General features: G+C 41.5%; 1 protein-coding gene across 4 annotated transcripts; it reads right to left on the reverse strand.

Annotated features, from left to right (window-relative positions):
* Nucleotides 1-1749: 1749 nt before the first annotated feature.
* Nucleotides 1750-19289, reverse strand: MTRF1 (mitochondrial translation release factor 1). Of its 4 annotated transcripts, none has more exons than XM_077781378.1 (10): nt 19074-19289; nt 11927-12420; nt 9349-9440; nt 8436-8517; nt 8118-8225; nt 7857-8029; nt 6584-6701; nt 5304-5440; nt 3562-3660; nt 1750-1951 (listed from the first exon to the last, which is right to left on the reverse strand). In XM_077781378.1, the coding sequence occupies exons 2-10, from the start codon at nt 12360-12362 to the stop codon at nt 1832-1834; spliced, it is 1365 nt and encodes a 454-aa protein (XP_077637504.1). In that variant the 5' UTR covers nt 12363-12420; nt 19074-19289; the 3' UTR covers nt 1750-1831. The 4 variants fall into 4 exon arrangements, with proteins under 4 accessions (XP_077637504.1, XP_077637503.1, XP_021386486.2 ...); XM_077781377.1 differs by lacking the exon at nt 19074-19289 and adding an exon at nt 15474-15560; XM_021530811.3 differs by lacking the exon at nt 19074-19289 and adding an exon at nt 15474-15518 and having other exon boundaries at nt 11927-12385.
* Nucleotides 19290-19321: the final 32 nt, after the last annotated feature.

Below are 19321 nucleotides of genomic sequence, written 5' to 3' on the forward strand. Positions count from 1 at the left end.
ACAAAAAAAAGCACTACAGAAAATTAATCAATCATAAATATCCATAAGGTCCTGGAGAAATATCACTCTCTTTCTTCCAGTAAAATAGATGAGGCTCATTTATGTTGTGTTTCAATAATTTTTCATAGTAAAGAACTTCACAGACACTAACTATCTTGGAAGTGGAATCTTACAGTTTAATTTTTTAAAGAAGTTTTTAAGAGAAACTTAGAAATGTTTGAGAAATGTAATTGATAAAATTATTGGTGCATTTAATTGCATAATGAAAGTGACCATGGTAACTGGATAACCATGTTAGCTGGATATTCTCCTATTACAGCTGATCATATTAGTTATTGCCAGTCTGTTGGCACTCCAAGAAGTATATGCTCAGTTGCAGGTCTTTCTGGAGGGTTCTTTTTCTGAACTCCTTACTGAAATAAGTCAAAGTCCAAATGAACCCTGAATTGCACAGTAATAAGTTTCCTTATTGACTTGCAGAGCTACCAATTAAAAAAAAACCAAACCAACCAACCTAACCAAAGCCGCAAAGCTTTTGTAATTAAAGTGTTGGAAGCAAGAGAGAAATTGTTGGACAAAGCCTGCTGATAAGAACACACAAAAGAATGGGAAAATAATTGCAGAATGAAGGAACTGAGTATAATTTTCCTGCTTTCTTTGTTACAAATTCTATCTATTTTTCTCAATATAGCTGAATAATAATTGTTGCTATATATACAGTAACAAAAACTACAGCCTTTAGAAGAATATTTCCTTACACTGCATCATTCCTGATTACAAAACAAATATTCAAATAAAAATCAACCACAAGGCATAATTTAAATTGCAACAATGAACTGGTTCTTCTCATGTAGAGCAGCTTTCCAGCAGAACCTGGGTCAAGCAGGATGAAAAGAAGATGCCATGATCTGGCAAGTGAAGCCAGCTGAGCAGAGCACAAACCTTTGTGTCACCCTGAGCAGGGAGCATTCCCGAGTCAGGCATACAAGGAGTGCCTGCTGGTGCTCAGCACCTGCCAGCACTGCACATATGCAGGGCAAAACATCAGCATGAGTCCTGTCAAAGCCAAGTGTGCCCTGTAGATGTCTGGATCCCCTCAAGGACAGGCAAAGGCAGGCATTCCCAAAGACAGGAGCTGAATTCCAGAGCTACCTGGTTTGTTGAAGTGCATCTGCTGTATGAACTCGTTTTCTCTGCCAGGAGAACTAGAGCAAGTACTTCTACACACCCCAGCACATGGGCCAGTCCCACCACAAGCTGACCCAAGAGTGCCTGGAAGAAATTTACCAGGCTTCTCTTTTAATATTCTGACCCTTTCACTCCCTTTGCTTTTGTGTATTTACTCTAAAAAAATAAAGCATCACATTACAAAGTTATTTCTAAGGGATTTAATTTAGGAAGCTCACACAGTGAGTGACAAAAAATAAATAGTATTCATGAGGCCAGGTTCTAGACTATGTTAGGGGAGCTCAGTTTCTTTCACCTGGAGAGGAACATCTCCCACCACCAAATAAAAAGTGCACTATGTAGTATTTATTTATTCTGCTCCATCACCACAATTCTGTGCCTTTCCAGCTGTGATACTGTCAAGGGAAGGATACCAGCTTACCAAAGCCCAGCTGCCAAGACAGGAAGAAGTGCACACGGAACTTGAAGCTGATGCTTTTCTGCCAGGGCTGCTGCAATAAATTCAACCCACTTGCACCAAGATACAAAAAGAATAGTATCACACATTGAAAAACAGAGAAATAGGTTTTAATCATCTAAGAAACACATCCGTTTTATTCAGCTGCCAAACACAACAATTCAGTTTTAATTCTACTTGAGGTCTTCAGCCTCCTCCTTCTAAAGCCTGCAAATTTTCTAGATACTGGGTAACAGCCTCTATCTCTGCAAACTCCAATAGTCTGTTGATGAGCTTATCCAGTGCTTCTTTCCCACTTAGAATTTCCTATGAAAAAAAGCAGACAAAAGCATTACTGACTGTCCTTAAGCATTATCCTGAAACACCAAGTACTCAAACCCCTGAAATGCACTTTGCCTGCAGTCCCTCCACTTGCTCATCCTTGCAAGTCCCTCCCATGTGAAAGCAGCAGTGGTGGACAGCAGCAGGACACAGGACATCAGCTGCCTACCTGCAAGGCACATGGATTCTGGCAACAAAAGCAGCTAATACCCTACTTTCATGTAACCCATGCACCTACATGAAAATTCCCTGCAAGAATAATCTAAGATTGAAGAACCTCATTCAAATACTGTTGTCCATGGCAAGAGTGAGGCTGATTTGCAAGCAAAGCTTGATTAACTTTTGTCAGGCAGTTTATGGTTCCAGTTTCACTCAAGAAAGATCCAAACACTAAGTAACTGGCTAACAAAAGCCACTTTTATGCAGTCATGGAACTATCTTCTGCCATGGTATTCTGCACTCCATTAACTATGAACCATTCCAAATTCAGTATGCCCTGCATTCCCTGGAGTTACCCAGGACACCTGTGGGTAGTTTGAAAAGCACCACTCCTTATGCAACAGCACTTAGAGCAAACTGGATACCTAAGCCAAACTACTGAGGGATCATTCTAAACTTTGTTTTTTCAAAAATTTAGTACAAAAAATTCCATTATTAGGGTTTTTTTCCAATTGGAAAAAAAACCCAATAAACAGAATCATAGATTTCACTTGGAAGGTACAGTAAAGATTATCCAGTTCCAGCTCCTCCTCCCATGGGCAGGGACACCTTTCACTAGACCAGGCTGCTCAAAGCCCCTCCGACTTGGCCTTGAACACTTCCAGAGATGAGGCATCCACAACTTCACTGGGCAACCTGCTCTAGTGTCTCTCCACCCTCACAGTAAAGAAATTTCTCCTAATATCTAATCTAAATATACCCTAGTTTAGTTTGAAGCCATTCCCTCTTGTCCTGTCACTACATGCTCTTGTAAAAATCTCCCTCTTTCTTGTAGGCTCCCTTCGAGTACTGGAAGGCTGCAGTTAGGTCACCCCAAAGCTTTCTCTTTTCCAGGTTGAACAATCAGTAAGATTCAAGCATATGCAGACATTTACTCAGAAAATCTTAAAATGAAAACATTAAATTTCAGTTTCTTTTAACTGTGGCCTGTGATGAAACACAAAAGTTTATTTCATTCTTTACTCCAGCATTAGGAAGAGAAAAGAATGGCCTAACAAAAATAAAAAGTCCTTCCTGTCAGGTTTTTGGTTTGGATGTACTACGCTTCAAGAATCTCAAATGTCACTTGGCCAGTTTGGCCAAAGGACTCATGGATCTCATTGAGGATTACATGCTGGGTCACTTTCCACTCACATAGTAGGAGAAAAACACACAGAGAAGTAGGCCAGTGAGCTACAGCCTGTGCCAGTAATCTCTAAGACTACAAGAAGGCAGGAAAGAAAGTTTGAACTTTCTAAATCTAGTGTTCTGTCAGAGCACAACTGGCTACCTTCTTTACATACAGACATCTATATCTTAAGTTGTACTCACTAAGTTAATTTTTTATTTTTAATGGTAAATGTGAGTATCTAAATACCCTCATAAGGAGCCCTTACCTTAATATTGCGGGCATCATATGAGAACCTGTGGTCAGTCACTCTGTCCTGGGTGAAGTTGTAAGTACGAATTCTCTCTGACTGGGCTCTTGTTCCCAACTGCAGCAAAGCAGGAAAAAACAAAATCTGTTGTGTTTTCAAAAAACCAAATACTTCTCTAGAACAGGATGCTTAAAATAAACTGTAATGGGTCAGCCTGTTCCAACTACCAACCTAGTGGTCACTGATTTGGCACATGGGATTTTTAAAAATATTGTGGCATTACTGAACTGTGATTCTGTATCACAGACCAAGTTTCTATATCCTCCAGCACATTTCTGTTCTAGCTCTGTAGCTGAAAGAACCATGTAACTCTCAAAGGTTGTGTAAGGTACAAAAGTCCTTACTTCAAAAAAGATACAAGTGGGGTTTACTGTGGGGAGGGGGCTTTCTATCTTCCCCACAAAATAATTAAATTAGGCTCCATTAATAATGGCAGCACAGTCAATGTGTGGTTGTTGGAAATTAGCACCAAAAGAGACTTAGATTAAGAGTAAGAAGTTAAATTACCCTCTAGTGGTGAAGTGTGAGAGTGCAAACAACAATTTTAACTTTAAGCAGAAACCCAAATGTAGCACTGTTGGGATTAAACACTTCACTAAACACTGTGGTCTCTGCTAAGATGGAGAATTAAATGCTAAAAAACGCTCAGAGAAATAAATATGTGTTTGTTTCAGTGGCCTTTGGTGAAAATTTCATCTGCACTCAACATGTATATTTTAGAATGTGGAATTTCTTGAATAAATTCTGAAACACTAGGAAAGGTAACTCACTTCTGACTGATTTTCCACACTAGTCGTATAAATGTACATAAATATAAGAATATAAATATAAATCCTTTATGCAGCTTTGAAGGCTCTCAAACTGAAATTAATAACAAAAGATAATTGGCTCGCTGTTTTCAGTCCGGGACACTCACTGCTTACATTGGGGTTAATAATCTCCAGGGACAATACACTTAAATGCAACCTGAAATAAGTGACTAAATAGCTGGGCTCGAAAATCTGGAGTACTGAGTAATTCTCTAATTCTGAAGCATTTTTATTTCAATAGATCACTGTTGAAGTTTGAACCACAAATGGGAAAACACTCAAAGAATGGGAAAAGAATGACAGGACATTTTGAGAGAAAAGCACACTTTGTAGCCAACTTGAGGTAACTCTTCCAGAAACTGTTTCTTCCTCAAAAGGTTACCTAAACTGTATCAAATAAGCTGCTACTTAATTGCATAGTGGCAGTATTGTCATTTACTTGTTTCTCTCAAAGTCTCTGTATGGCCTTAAAATACTCTCCTTTAGAAACTTCTGAGAACTCCAGATCTACTGGAAACTACTCCACTCAGTAGTTTTCTTTGAATGTAACTTTCTACTGATGCTTAATTTCTGTAACTCTGGCTTTAACGGGGACATTCAGTACATGATCTTGAACTTTCCCTTTTGAAAAATTTCAGCCAGTCTGTTTACCCTTTTTTCCAGCCACGGTTGATGTCTCTTTTCATTGCCTGAGAAGTCTACAATACCATTGCACTGCGGTAAGTAAAGGTAGACTTACCATTTTGAAGTACAAGATTCTCCTGCCTTGCAAGCACCTTTAGTTTAGACAGACACTCTCACTTGCTCTGTCCCCATCACCCAGAGAGGTCAGAAACAAACCTACAACACAACACAACGCCCTCTCCAGATCTCAGGCACCGCTTGGCTCACCTGCAGCTTCCTGGCGCTCTGCTCTTGACTGAGCTGCTTTTCAAGGAGCTGCTGGTACAGCTTAGCTCTCAGTGTCCGCAGAGCTATTTCCTTGTTCAGCTGCTGCGACCGCTCCTGCTGGCACTCAACTGCCAGTCCTTCACAGAGGCATCCAAGAGCCCATCAGAACAAAGAACAAACAAGTTGAATTAATTCTAACACATTAGGCAAATGAAACCTACTGGAGTGCTGGTTTGTAGGGCCTTTCAGCTGTAGGATAAAACGTCATTTTAACACACTGGCTAGAACCATTAGTGTGTTTTTAAACTTGTCACAGCTGCACCGGGGGGTTTTGTTATGTGCTACAGAAAAGTAGAAAAGTTGGTGATATTTTAAAATTTCATTAAGCAAAGAAATTTCTGACATTGCCTCTAGAAACTGGGTTCACTCCAATTAGCTGTCATATGTTAAAAATGCAATTTGAGTCCACAGTCCACAAGAGGATGTTTAAAGGAGTGTAACACAAGTTTTTAAAATCTTAGCCCAGATAAGGTCTTGGAGACTGGAAAATTCATTATTCTAGGAGAAAGGGGTGCCTAATCAACACTGGTGAGTCTTGAACTAAATTATGAAAAATGAGATAAAACAAGACCTTTAGGACTTGAAAACAAATGCGTAACTTCTCATTTGATTTCTGAATGAAAAAGGCATATAGAGAATAGCTGCTTTCAGATCAATTTCCTGTGCCTAAAGTGATTCTGTATCTTACAGAGAGAAGATCAGTGAGTTTCAATAAAACAAATCCCAAAAAAGACAGAGTGGTCCAGTCTACACAGTACCTTCCCATCAATATACACTCTCCTTTCTATCCAACATATGACAGCATTATCTAGTATTGAATGAAGATCTTCAAGCCTTCTTTTTAATCAGTCATGTAACTACACAGATTCCTGCTAGGCTAAGCATGCCCTTGCTACTGCTGAAGGTACAGAGCACACAGGGCAAATTATTTACATTTTCTACTCCATCCCTGTCACCCTCCATTTGTTCTTTCATCCTTGAAAGACAGTGTATTCATGAAACACTCCCTCTGAAGACAGAACTGGCATAATCATTGTGCCCCTGGTACACAGCCCCTTTCTTACATTGCCTGGCTACAAGAGGGACAGAAACAGAAGGGGCTACTTCTCCTTTCTTGGTATAAGGCCTAGCCCTGAAAGAAACAACTTGCAGAATCACAAGCTTCCTTTTCAAGATACAGATTCATTGTAATTAGAAGTGCAAAGTACAGGCAGACTTACCTGTAGGAAGGTGCACAATCCTCACAGCACTATCAGTTTTGTTAACATGTTGCCCTCCTGCTCCTTTGGCTCTGAACGTATCTATACGCAAATCTTTGGGATCCACTTTAACATCAACCTAGAATCAAAGAAAATTAGTACTTCCTGCTCATTCTAAAATATTTGGACATCAGTGACACTCAGCATTAATAAGAAATAATTTCTCAAAAAACTGCTCCTTTACAACTGTTTCTAAGTAACAGTCATAATCATGATAATTTAAAAAATGCAGTGTCAAATATCTCTGAAAAGCAAATGATGCCTTAAAGATTTCACTTAGTTTTTCAAACTCTTACTCCACGTCCTTCACAAAACAAGGTATGTGTGTGTGTCAAACAAAACACAATCACTGTTTTTCAAAATCACTAGCTTTGGCAGAAAGGCCAAGAAATAAGCAAATATTTAAAAATCACTTCTAAACAGCAGTGCAAGGATCTTGTTTATGAGTCAAGCCTGAATGATTACCGCAACAGTACTTAGAATCATCTGAGGAGAAAATAGGATCCATTCAAGTAAGGATTGCTACACTGGAAACAGGAGTCCATGATGACCTGGATCATAGTCTGAGCTCAGTGGATGGGAAAAGAACATTCAGATCTGATCAATGTTGCAAGGAAAGTATTACGAAGAAGCAGGAGAAGGTGCAGGAAAAGCCTACAGGATCTGGTTTTGTATATTTTTTGTGTAAATTGGTGGCCTAAGTTAGAACTGTTGGTATTAGTGAGATCTCAGACTAGCCAACACACTCATTCACATTCAAAGGAGACCATCCTTGATTTACCAGAGAAGGACACCAATAATTTACATTAAACAAAAAAAAAATCAAAAGCATGTACAGAATCACATTACTATGCAACACTGAGTATTTTCTTGGATATATTCTGTGTCTTAGTACCTGACGTAATTTAAAATTGGCTTACTCATAGCAGTGAACCTTGTCAGTGTTGGGCCTGGAACACTTAATTAAATGATCACTCACTCACATGCTATTTCAGGCAACAGCAAATCTCTGCAAAGTTGCTTCTGATGATCCATTTATACATGTAATGTACAGAGCCAAGGACTATCACCATCCAGAGTCAGAGCACTTGTGGTTCATTTGCTGGGACTTGCACAAAACACTTGGTTATCAGTGAAATCCCCATAAGCAGTAACATGGTTTTACACCTATTCCAAAGCCAAAATGGGTGAGCAGGGGTTCCGCACCACCTTACCAACCCAATGAAAAGCTTACCTCCTCTGGCTGAGGGAGGACAATGACTGACATTGTCCCAGTGTGAATACGCTGCATTCTCGATGACATGCCTGTCTCAGGGATTCGCTGGACTCGGTGAGTCCCTCCTTCATACTTCAGATGCCTGTAGACATTCTCTCCTGATATATGAGCAGCAGCATGATGCAAGCCTCCTGCAGAGACAAAGAGTGTGTGACAAATACAGTAGAGAAACACTGCTTTCAATTCCATGGTCTTGGAATCTCTGAAGAACTGCTGTACCTATCTCAGCCGGTGTATAGTTCACAATGTCAAAGGTCCAACGTTTGTAGTCAGCATAGCTCTGGTACATGTCAAACATTTCTTTAGTGAACTGTTGGCAGATGTCCCCTAAAAATTAAAAAGCATTACAACATAAACAGCAGTTTTTAGATTTATCTGCAACTCTAACTCCAGTCATTAGGCAGGTTAATGATCATCTTTAGAAAGTATTACTTTATGCCAGTAAAGTATAAAAAAAGCATTAAGAATAACCCATAAGAGGTTTAATGGAGTTGGATGGAGGTTGGAAGTAATCTTCACTGTAGGGGCTTTGCTGACCTCCAGTTGTTCTGCCAGCTGTCACTTCTAATATGACAGGACTTCTATCATATTTTTCCTTTGGCACTAGAAGCTGGAAAAGCTGAAAAAAAAAAAAAAAAAGAACGCCATTATCTCTGTCATGACCTTGGATCTTCTGTTAATCAAATTTACAGCCAGACATCACAATTGCCACAGCCTGAGCACACACAATCACTGACTTCCTTTGGCAAGCTAGTTAAATAGGACTAAACACTGTCCAATGACCATTGCAACTCAGTGCAGTCAGTGTGGAAATGCAAGATACTAGTGCATCCACATGAAAGCTAGCTGAAAATCTGGTCCTGCCAAGTCAGGTACACACCACAGGTCAACAATACCACTCCCAGTTACCTATGAAAACAAAGTTATTAGCTAACCCAGCCAGTTTTTGCGTTAATCTTATTCAGAAAGTCACATTTCATATTATTTTAGTCTGAGTATAGAAATAAGCCCAAACACAGTGGTGCCCAGTGAATTGTTTCAACTTCTTTGCTTTTATCTTCCCCACTCATGGAATGCTGTCAGCTGAAGAGAAAATGAAGGACTGAAAGTTCCAATCAGAACTCCTTCAAGAGTGCATGCTCCACTGCCACAAACAGTTACTAGGATGCTATGTCAAATCTTAGTAGCACAGACCCAACACTTTTTTAATCCCCTTCAGCATTTGCAGACAGACAAGCAAGCAAGAGAAATTACTCAATCATTTCCTAAGACACAATTGTCACTAAGAAGCTTATTAGTAATTAATGTTGCCACTTCTTTTCAGGGAGAATACAGAAGATGGACTTCTGTTTCATCAAATTCAAGTGTCAGAATCTATTGATAAGATCACAGAGGAAAGGTTTTCTGACATCTTTATTTACAAAGCTGTAAACATTTACCTCAGGCTCACCTTTCTGCACAACGTGTTCATTTTTTTATCCAGGCTTTCCTTCTCTTCTAAGGCAAGCTCTAGAAGTTGTTTCTCATCTCTGCTGTTTAGTTCTAAATTAGAACAACAGGAGTAGATGTTAGCCAATCTCACCTAGAGCAAACTATAACACAGCTGTCCAAAGACATGTGCTGCAGCACAGCAAAGCTAGTAATGTTTTGCCAGCATAAGACACTCAAATAAGAGCAGCCCAAGCTAGGATGCACTTTGCTAACTCAATTATCATGTTTTCCAGGTGTGCTAGAAGGAGCAGCAGATATTTTACGTGTGATTAGACTGCTCCTTCCCCCATTTTAGAACTTACTAACAAACTACAACACATTCTCAGGTAAAACTCACAGAAGCTCCAACCCTTTTCTGCTGTGGAGGCTCCAGCTCACAGTAACAAAAAATGCTGATCAGTTAGCAATAGATTATACACCAAGTAAAAACTTGGAAGACAGTTGGAGTCAAGTGGAAAACCTGTCACTGCTGAAACAAGGAACTCCTTTTCATCTTTCTTTCCACTCTTCTACTCACCAGAAAGTGAGCAATTCAACTCACTGAAATGAAAAAGCAAGTCTGGTTGAATAAGCGCACATTTTTGCCATGCCAAGTTGAACTAGATTTAAATTACAACGGGACAATTATCAACAGAAATTAGGAGGGACTGGCTGAAGCCAGCTTTGAGCAGCTGGGAGTAAGAATGATAGAACAAAGCAACAAAGAGAAGGTGAAAATCTTCTGCCTAGTAGCCAGTATGGAAACCATAGATTTGTCTCAGATGCAGCATAAAACTGGACTCTCAATTGCTTCTAGCTGGTCCAAAAAGTATGTTTATTGATCAGTTAGATAAACAGTATCAAATTAAATACTGTCAACAGCACTGAGAGATGGTCTGATGGTGACCAATGAGCTTAAGATTCAAAGGATTGGTATCCCATTCCTACCTCCCTTCAAAACAGAATTAACCTATCTCGTCACTCACAGCACCAGAGGGAAACTGGGAAATATTTTTCTGTTCACTGAATGTTGCAAATATAAAATCCTACATCAATTGTCAGGAATTCAGATACTAGAGAGAAGAGGGTCAGTTAGGGAGCTAAGTGGAAAACAGGGAACAGCCAAATGAAGGGGACATCTGTGTTTTAACTTGGCCACAGAATAAATGGTACAGACAGAATAATTTGGCTCTATTTAATTCATGTATTTGCTGTAATTTTTTACCATTCTTTTTTCCTTCTTTCAACTAGAACTCACTCCATCCCTCCACAACATAATTTATGGAATTAGGAAAATTCTTCATTATATTACTTTGATCCAAAACCAGCCTTTCTAAGTTGAAATATGAATTTTCCAGAATTTTCTTAATACTTTTTAATTCTTTCAAGAACATTTATTTTTCAGGACTAAACTTTTGTACCTTGTCTCCTTCACTCTTTCTCCTCTTTTCTCCAGTGAAGAGAATTAGAGAGGGTTGAGGATTAACATAGTTTAAATAACCTTTCTTTATTTCCCAAAAGCACAAGCATCTATTTATTTCTAAAACAAAAACATACAAATGTTTTCTACCCATCTAAATAAGTTACATTTACATCTTTATTTCAGTATGTCTCTTACTGTTTTGTCCACACCCCTTGTCTCTCTCTCTGAAAAGCACCATGAACTTTTGTCCTCCTCCATTTACACTGCTGGGCACTGATTTCTCCTGTCCTTTGATTTTCGCCTCCTTCACTGCTTTAATGCAAACCCCTTTCTCTTCAGGTCAGTGTTTCCCTCTCTGGGCTTAATACTTACCATGGTAGCAGAATGGATGCCATTTTTTCCTTCCTACCTTGTGCACCTCCTCACACTTGTAACAATGGTGGGGCTTTTTCCCAAATGTTGCACCATTACTTATTTTGTAAATTCTTTTATTTATTCCCTCTGTACTTTCTTATTCCTAAATGGTACAAAAACCAGTTAAAAGTTTTAATTCGCTTTTACCACAACTTTTACTGTACCAGGCTATTGAAAAACAGCAGCTTCTTACACAACCATCATTTTTTATTCCCCAAATATTTTTAAAGAAATATTAGCTTTTGCCATTTAAATTGGAAGCTGACAACTCAGAGCCTAATGAAAGTTCATGTCATTTGCTCAATAAATATCACTGAACTGGTCAGGTGGAATCCCATTTTAAATAACACGGCTGAGGTCTGCATCTATCAAAGGTTTTAGCCTTGCTAATATTTTTTTCCTTTCAAACTTCTCTCAGTTCAAAAAATAACCTCAAAATGAACACTTCCCAACTATTTCTGTTAGATGGGTATCACTGAGGTTCCCTATTCTCCCAAAATTACCATATTAAGACCTCAAATTAAAGTGAGGTGAAATGAAAAACAGAAGGATGTGGTTGAATGCAGAAAGCCCTTGTAGCACACAAGTCCCCAGAAGAAGGGAGGACCAGAGAGTTTTCCAGGGCTGGCTGAATTTACAAGCTTTCCGCAAAGGCTGGGCAATGAATTTATCACAAGCACAGCTGCTGTTCTGAAGCAAGCAACTAGATGTTTTCCTTTACCTGTGCACATCACTTCTAACTCCTGAACTTCTCTTTCAGCCTCTTTGATTTCTTGAAATGCAGTTGCAATGGGGGACAGATCGGCACATCTTCTCCTCAGGGTACTTTGCTCAAAGTCATTTAATGAGTGTGCACTTAACTGATGACTAACCTCCTGGTATTCCTTGCTGAGAGACTCCAGATACTTCTGCACAGCCTCATGCTTCCACAATGCTTGAGAATCCTGGTGGTTTTTCCTGTGCCAACTCTTAAAAGACAGAGTGAATCTAGCTGTGTCCAATAAAGGCTTTGGCCTCCAAAATCCGTGGCTGTGTAGTCCCACCATGCAGCCTATCTTCTTTGCAACAGGAGGGAGAAGACAGCTGTCAAGTTGGCTGTGACAGCAGCAATTGGCAAGCAAGCTCTTGAAAAGGCAGACCTTTTGGAAAGGTTTCATTTTGTTTCTTATTTTTCCACCACCTGAAATTAAAAGTTCACATGGCCAGTGTTGTTATCTAGAAAAAGAAAACATTATATTAAAAATTATAATTAAAAAAAAAAAAAAACCACACCAAAATGAACACAAGGATGTCAAGCCCATATCCTGGTTTGATTACACCAACACAAATGCAACTGTCATGCAGAAAACTATTCCTGTTTTAGTCCCAGTTTAAACCAGAAGCTCTCATCACTACCATTGTACCGACCGAGGTTGGAAAAAGTCTTTTATCTCCCCTCCTCAAACAGTTTATTTATACTACTGAAAAGCTCCTGTGTATGCAGCTTTGCAGACAATAGCTTCATTTTGCCATATGTCTCATTGCAAAAATCCAACCATTTCATGCCTTACTGATGAAAGAAAAATGTTGCTGAGAAAACAAATCAATATTAGAGGTAAAGAATTCTATACAGAGAATGTAAGAATCACAAATTATATCCACTACCATAAAAGAAGGACATTAGTAGATGGCAACACAACAGATCAGTCAAGAGAACTACAATGCACTTAAAAAAAATCACTCATTCATATATGAAGAAGACAGGAGAACTGCTTTACGTCCCCTGTATACTCCTTACTGTGATATATTTACACTTAACCAACATAATATTTTCCACCCAAAAAGTGAGTAAGAAGCAGGTGCTCTGAAATACAACTCCTGTATTTTTCTGAGACATTTGGCCTAAAGTTTTATATTACCCAGGCTCCACTTAGCATTACTGCTGCTCTATGAAAGATCATTTCCTCTTCATTTTATATCATCAACATTGCAAACTACATTATGAATTACTACTGTGCTCTAAAATTTCATATTGGAGCGCAAGGCTTCACCAGGAAGACTACATTAAGATCACACTTATTCTAGGGCTACTCACACAGAAAAGGTTTAACATACAAAGAAGCATTCCTAGTAACCCTGCCAGTGCCACAGTCCCATCTGCCCACTGATTTTTACAAAAAAGTGGGTTTTGAGAAAATAATAGCATGAAGCTTTTTGCAACAAGATCACCTGGAAACACATTTCAGTTTCCTGACAAAGTAAAATTACTTTTTACTCTTCAGTGACAAGACCTTCTGCGCATCTTCATGCATTTTATTAACAAATTAACTGTGACACTAACTACTCATCTCACCCATTATTCTCATCTATTTGCTTTCATCCATTTGTCAACAATGAAGAAAGAGCAATGTGCAGTAAAACCAGAAGTACTGCATCTTGTCTAAGTGCTTGTTTTACTACCTACAGAAGGAAGCAAGGACCTTTATTCTATTTCTGTACCCTCCCCAGATTCCCCAGCCAGCAGGTGCTAACAAATCCACAGCAGCAGCTTCAAGACTGCTTAAATGTACAGAAAGCAAATTATAGCCCTCCTGGATTGCTTATAGTGACTAAAACCAGCTGCAGCAGAGGGATCCTGTTCCCTTCACCGAGGACACAGCAAAAGGCACAAATCAGGCTCATCATCTATGATCCTGGATTTAGGCATGAGTGGACTCAGTTCCAAAAGACCTAATTCTGATAAATACGGACTTGCTCCAGATCGGCATGGCCCACTGTTCTTTGGCTAAGTGCTGACCATCATCAACTCAATTTCAAAATATTGTTTTATTTTAATTAATTCATTAAACATATTAATTACAACCATCTAGGTAACTTTTACTGGTGTAGTTAAGAAGCAATGTACTCAAATAATAAAAAATTTGATGTGTTTAATGTGTTGCTTTGCCTGAGCTCACAAAAAGAAAAAAAAAAAGAGTAAGAGTAATGAAATGACACCAACCTTCACGGAAGTTAGAAGTTTCAAAGTAATTTTGCTATGTTAAATAAGAAAAGTATCTCCTTCTCAGAGTGGGGCTGCCACACCTTATTTCCATTAAAATAAACAGACATAAAACTTTTGCAGAGCTATGAGCATTAGACGATCTATTAAATTATCTCCAAACTAGATTTTAATAACTTTTAAATGTAATTAAAACTACCTCATGCACACCACAAATCAAAAACAAGTAAGCAAATGTGGCAACTGTAATTGTCCAATTAAAATAATAATTTTTAAAAAATAATTTCAAGGCAGGAAAGAGTTCTCAATCTTGCGAACTCTTTCAGAGGTTATAAAATGCATTTCTAACAACCAAAGATGCCATGCAGCAGCACTCAGGCACATAGGAATTCGCAGGTGCACGGCAGGAGGAGGTACTGCAATGCTCGCCGACTGGATCGGGAACAGCTCGAGCCCCCAGAGCACCTCCCACACGCCCCTGCCTCCCACCGCGGTCACCACGGGCAAAGCCCCGACAGCAGGCAGCGCCCGGCAGCCCGGCCGCGGCGGAGCTCGCGGGGCACGGAGAGGCAGGAGCGGGGACAGAGGGGCGGCAGGGGCGGGGACAGAGGGGCGGCAGGGGCGGGAGAGGGGGCGGCAGGAGCGGGGAGAGAGGGGCGGCAGGGGCGGGGAGAGAGGGGCGGCAGGGGCGGGGAGAGAGGGGCGGCAGGGGCGGGCAGGAAGCAGGAGCGGGGAGAGAGGGGCGGCAGGAGCGGGCAGGAGGCAGGAGCGGGGAGAGGGGACGGCAGGAGCGGGGAGAGGGGACGGCAGGAGCGGGGAGAGGGGACGGCAGGAGCGGGGAGAGAGGGGCGGCAGGGGCGGGCAGGAGGCAGGAGCGGGGAGAGAGGGGCGGCAGGAGCGGGGAGAAGAGGCAGGAGCGGGGAGAGGGGGCGGCAGGAGCGGGGAGAGAGGGGCGGCAGGGGCGGGCAGGAGGCAGGAGCGGGGAGAGAGGGGCGGCAGGAGCGGGGAGAGAGGGGCGGCAGGAGCGGGGAGAAGAGGCAGGAGCGGGGAGAGGGGGCGGCAGGGGCGGGGAGAGAGGGGCGGCAGGAGCGGGGAGAAGAGGCAGGAGCGGGGAGAGGGGGCGGCAGGAGCGGGGAGAGAGGGGCGGCAGGGGCGGGCAGGAGGCAGGAGCGGGGAGAGAGGGGCGGCAGGAGCGGGGAGAGGGGCGGCAGGAGCGGGCAGAAGAGGCAGGCGCGCCGGCGGGGCGGGGGCTGCGCTGCCCGGGAGCCGGCGGCGCTCCGGCACTCACCATCCGCACGCCCGGAGGCCGCAGGGCTCCCGGCCCGGCCCGCGGCAGACGGGAAGCGCAGCGGGCGCACGCCCGTCCCAGCATTCCTGCGGGAAAACGCGCTTCCCGTGCCCCGCTGCCGGCACCGCGCGGCAGCGCATGAGCCCCGCCGGCCGCAAAGGCAGCGTCCGCCTTTCCCATCTGGTCAGTAAAACACTCATTTCAGAGACATCTGAATAAAATAACATTAAGCTCCACTTTGTGTCAGAGCTCACTATTCAATTCTATTTAAATTGAATTATTACTATTCTACTAAAGGCAAACAAAATATTAATAAAAATTACCATTCTGCTTATGACTATGCTAGTTAGCTGCAGCTTCCTCAGCAAGTATGTTTTAAAACATACTAGGTATGTGGATATTTTAAAAGCTATTGTTAAACATTATATCATTACCTCCCTAATTAAAATTTTAAAAATACTTAAGCAATTTTTTTATATTTGTTACACCAAAATACCTTTCTTCTCAGCTACTGTCATTCTACAAAATTAAAAAAAAAAAAAAAGGAAAAGAAAAAGGTAAAACTTTTGTATTTGGCATGTAAAACATCACTGGAATTTGGTGTGGTAAATATTCTAAAATACTGAAAATGGGACCAATCATTGGGTAGGATTTGGATCAAAGCTCAGCATCTGAATGACAACTAACCGCTTGTTTAGGCCTGAGGACAGGTTCTGGCTCTGCTCTACCTGCAGGTACAGGAGGCAAGATAGACAGATGGAAAACCACTTCCAGAGAGCAGAAACCACCCTAGAGTTGGTCCACAGGAAGGGCCACAGGAAACAGCACCCAGAAATCTTCCCCAGGCCTGAGCCCACAGTGATGTGCTATTAGAGATGCCATCAGCCAGACACCATTCCCAGACACCTCACTCTGCTTCCACTATGACTTCTGGGGCTCAGTGAAATGAAATAATAAAATTGTACTTGCATTGGTACTCTAAATTCGCAATTTGATACTTAAAAGTATTGGGAAGGTCTTCTCTGGGAGGACAACCAAGAACCTAATAATCTGAAGCTGCCAGTAGACCTGCAAAACTGGTTTTAAAAGAAGGAGGTAGGCCAAGGAAAATCAAATCAGCTTCTACTCCAGCCAGTAATGGTTCTTGTATTAAATCCTCTGATTCAACATGATTATGTTCAGTGTTTATTATGCCTTGTGGGTGAATATTTTAACTTAAGTGTGAAAATAGAGACTGTAACAAAGTCCTGCTCCCTTCTCTACCAGGCAGCAAAGCACACAGGGGCTAGACAGCCAAGACAAGAGATGGACTCTGTGCAGCCAGCAGGGCTGCCAGGGACCATCCACCACAGGACCTGTCCATGCATCTCATACCCAAAACATGTAAGATACATTCTTTCCCTAAGTTTACCCTGGGCCTTTAGACTGCAGTATGGGAACTGAGTATGAATATGAAATCTGCTTCTACCCCTCTCACAGTTTATTTAGACACCTTAAAACCTGCATGGCTGAAGTAGCAGCTGCTGATGGAGCTGGTGAGCATAAGGGGTTATGGGGCATGGGCTATTTGGGGCAGGATGCCAGCACCTTCCTCAGCAGTCCACAGTGACATTGGATGCAGAAAGGAAGAGTGACAGCAGGAAGACAGCTGGGTTCTGCGGCTTTGGGACAGATATGGTGGTCCTGTACTTTAAAACCTGGTACTATTAACCTGCCAATTTAGAAACTGGAGGCAAAGGGATGGTTCAACAGGCAGAAAAGGCTCCAGGCCTTGCAACATGCTTGGCTTGAAGGCAGGTCCATGCCCACACATGGGCCCTTCTTCACCCAGGGGCCCTAACTGGGTTTAGTGGTGTGCGAGCATCTCCCCGCAACTTCCACAGGAGCAAAGTGATACACACCGCAAAAATAGCAAAAAAAAAATGTTACAATGTATGCAACACTTCAATACTACTCCCCCCTTTCAGCCCCAACAGTTCAGGCATCTGAAATCTTTCTGTTAGAAGGAAAAAATGGTGACAGAATCATACACATCTTGAATACAGTCCTGTTTAATAACAAAGCCTGTAGAGAGAGCTTTGTTTTGCTCAGCACAGTGGGATTAAATGACAAGAAGTTTTCTTGACTGCACTCCCAAACCTCACTTTCAGTTGGAGCTCTGCCTTCCCACAAAGCTAATTTCCTTGTTTATTCTCTCCCAGCTAGCCTACAAATGTTTCTTTTATTGCCTCCCTGCTTTCCTTTTCTTGCTGCTTTTAACAGACTTTTAATATGGACACATCTAGATGCAAATTGAACCCCTGCCTACTTTCAGACAGCATTCTTTCCAGTGTTTGGACTATCTGGAAACCTTTAGCTATCAAGAACAGCCTTATTGCTTTAGATCAAAGGTCCACCTAGCACAATATTTGTCTGACCATTCTCCATGATGCACTGTTTTATCATTCAATCATTCAACCCAACCAGAGGCATAACATGTCTTCTGCCAAGACAGAAACTAGGGTTCATGGAGTTGAGGCTTCAGCTAGTTGTTAGAACTGCTGAAGACATTCCATGGTACAAACAGGCTCTGAAAATGATGCTGCAGGGCAAAGCCAAGGCTGCCATACCTCAAAGTAATACTCCTGCTTTGTAACAATCGGATACCCAATGCAGCACTACTACAGCATAGAGCAGAAAGAACAGTGAATTAGGTACTGCGTGTGTAAAACACACATGCTGTGATCGGTGACCCTGCTGACATCATTAGAAGCATGCCAGAACAAAAAAGTGAGAAATAAACACAATAGAGATATTCCTTATGACAGACCATACATCTAGACAGATTAACAAAACACTATGGAAACCAACAACCATTCACTAAAAGCATCCACAGGCTGATGGCTCAGCTATAAAGAACTATAGGGCCTATACCTTCTCATCTTTGCTATTTTCATCTCAGGAAGCTTCCTAAACACACCACTTTTTTTTTATCTTTTTTTTTTTTTTTTTTAAATTTATTAGTCCTCAAGTTATTAGGCTGACATGCAGGTCACTCTCTTCCAAGAAATTGTCTACTGTCTTGTTCCCTCTGTTAGTTGGAAAGTAAAGCAGCTATCATGTCATCAGCTTCAGCAAGGCTTGTGTCAAGTCAAGGACATGCTGCTTGGGATCTTCAGTCTCATAGCCATCTGCTCACCGAGTACCACATAACATATTAAGTACACAGACTTTCAAATTGGCTCTTGTGAGTTACTGTTTCGCACACACTTGCTTTACCTGGGGATATCTATCGTGTTCTTCATCTGCAACTGTAGGTGGTTAACCATACAATTACAGAACTAATATATTTTGAAATAAATGCCAAAATATAATTAATATTTTTAAAGGTTAATTATGTAAACAGATATTTTATTTGCAGTCAATTTTAGTTTATTTTCTAGTTTAATTCCCCTATCGGATGTCTTTTTAATTGATTGTAACCCTGACAGTTTAACCAATTTTCCTTCTAAGTAACGCCCTAGGCCATGTGGTTTTAGCGTTCCTGGTTTTCGGCGGTTTTGATTTGGTTTTGTTTTTAAGAATGATTTTTGGGAATAACAAGAAAAAAAAATAAAAGACCTTAGACCTCTATCGGTGAAGGAGCCAAGAGATGAAAAAACGCCGCTGTTCTATGGACGCACGATGGTGCCGGGAAGTTTTACATAACCAACTGCTGAAAATGCCTTAATGCGACGGGGGCCGTCCCTGCTTGCTCGAAGCCTGGCTGCCAAGTTTGCTGTTGTTTCCTTAAATACCAGCCAGGGCACTGCAAGCCCGCAGAGCCTCACCGAGCCCCGCCGCTGACAGAGGCTGCGCTCCCTCCCAAC

Source organism: Lonchura striata, chromosome 2, assembly GCF_046129695.1.
Source record: "Lonchura striata isolate bLonStr1 chromosome 2, bLonStr1.mat, whole genome shotgun sequence".
Classification (NCBI taxonomy): domain Eukaryota; kingdom Metazoa; phylum Chordata; class Aves; order Passeriformes; family Estrildidae; genus Lonchura; species Lonchura striata.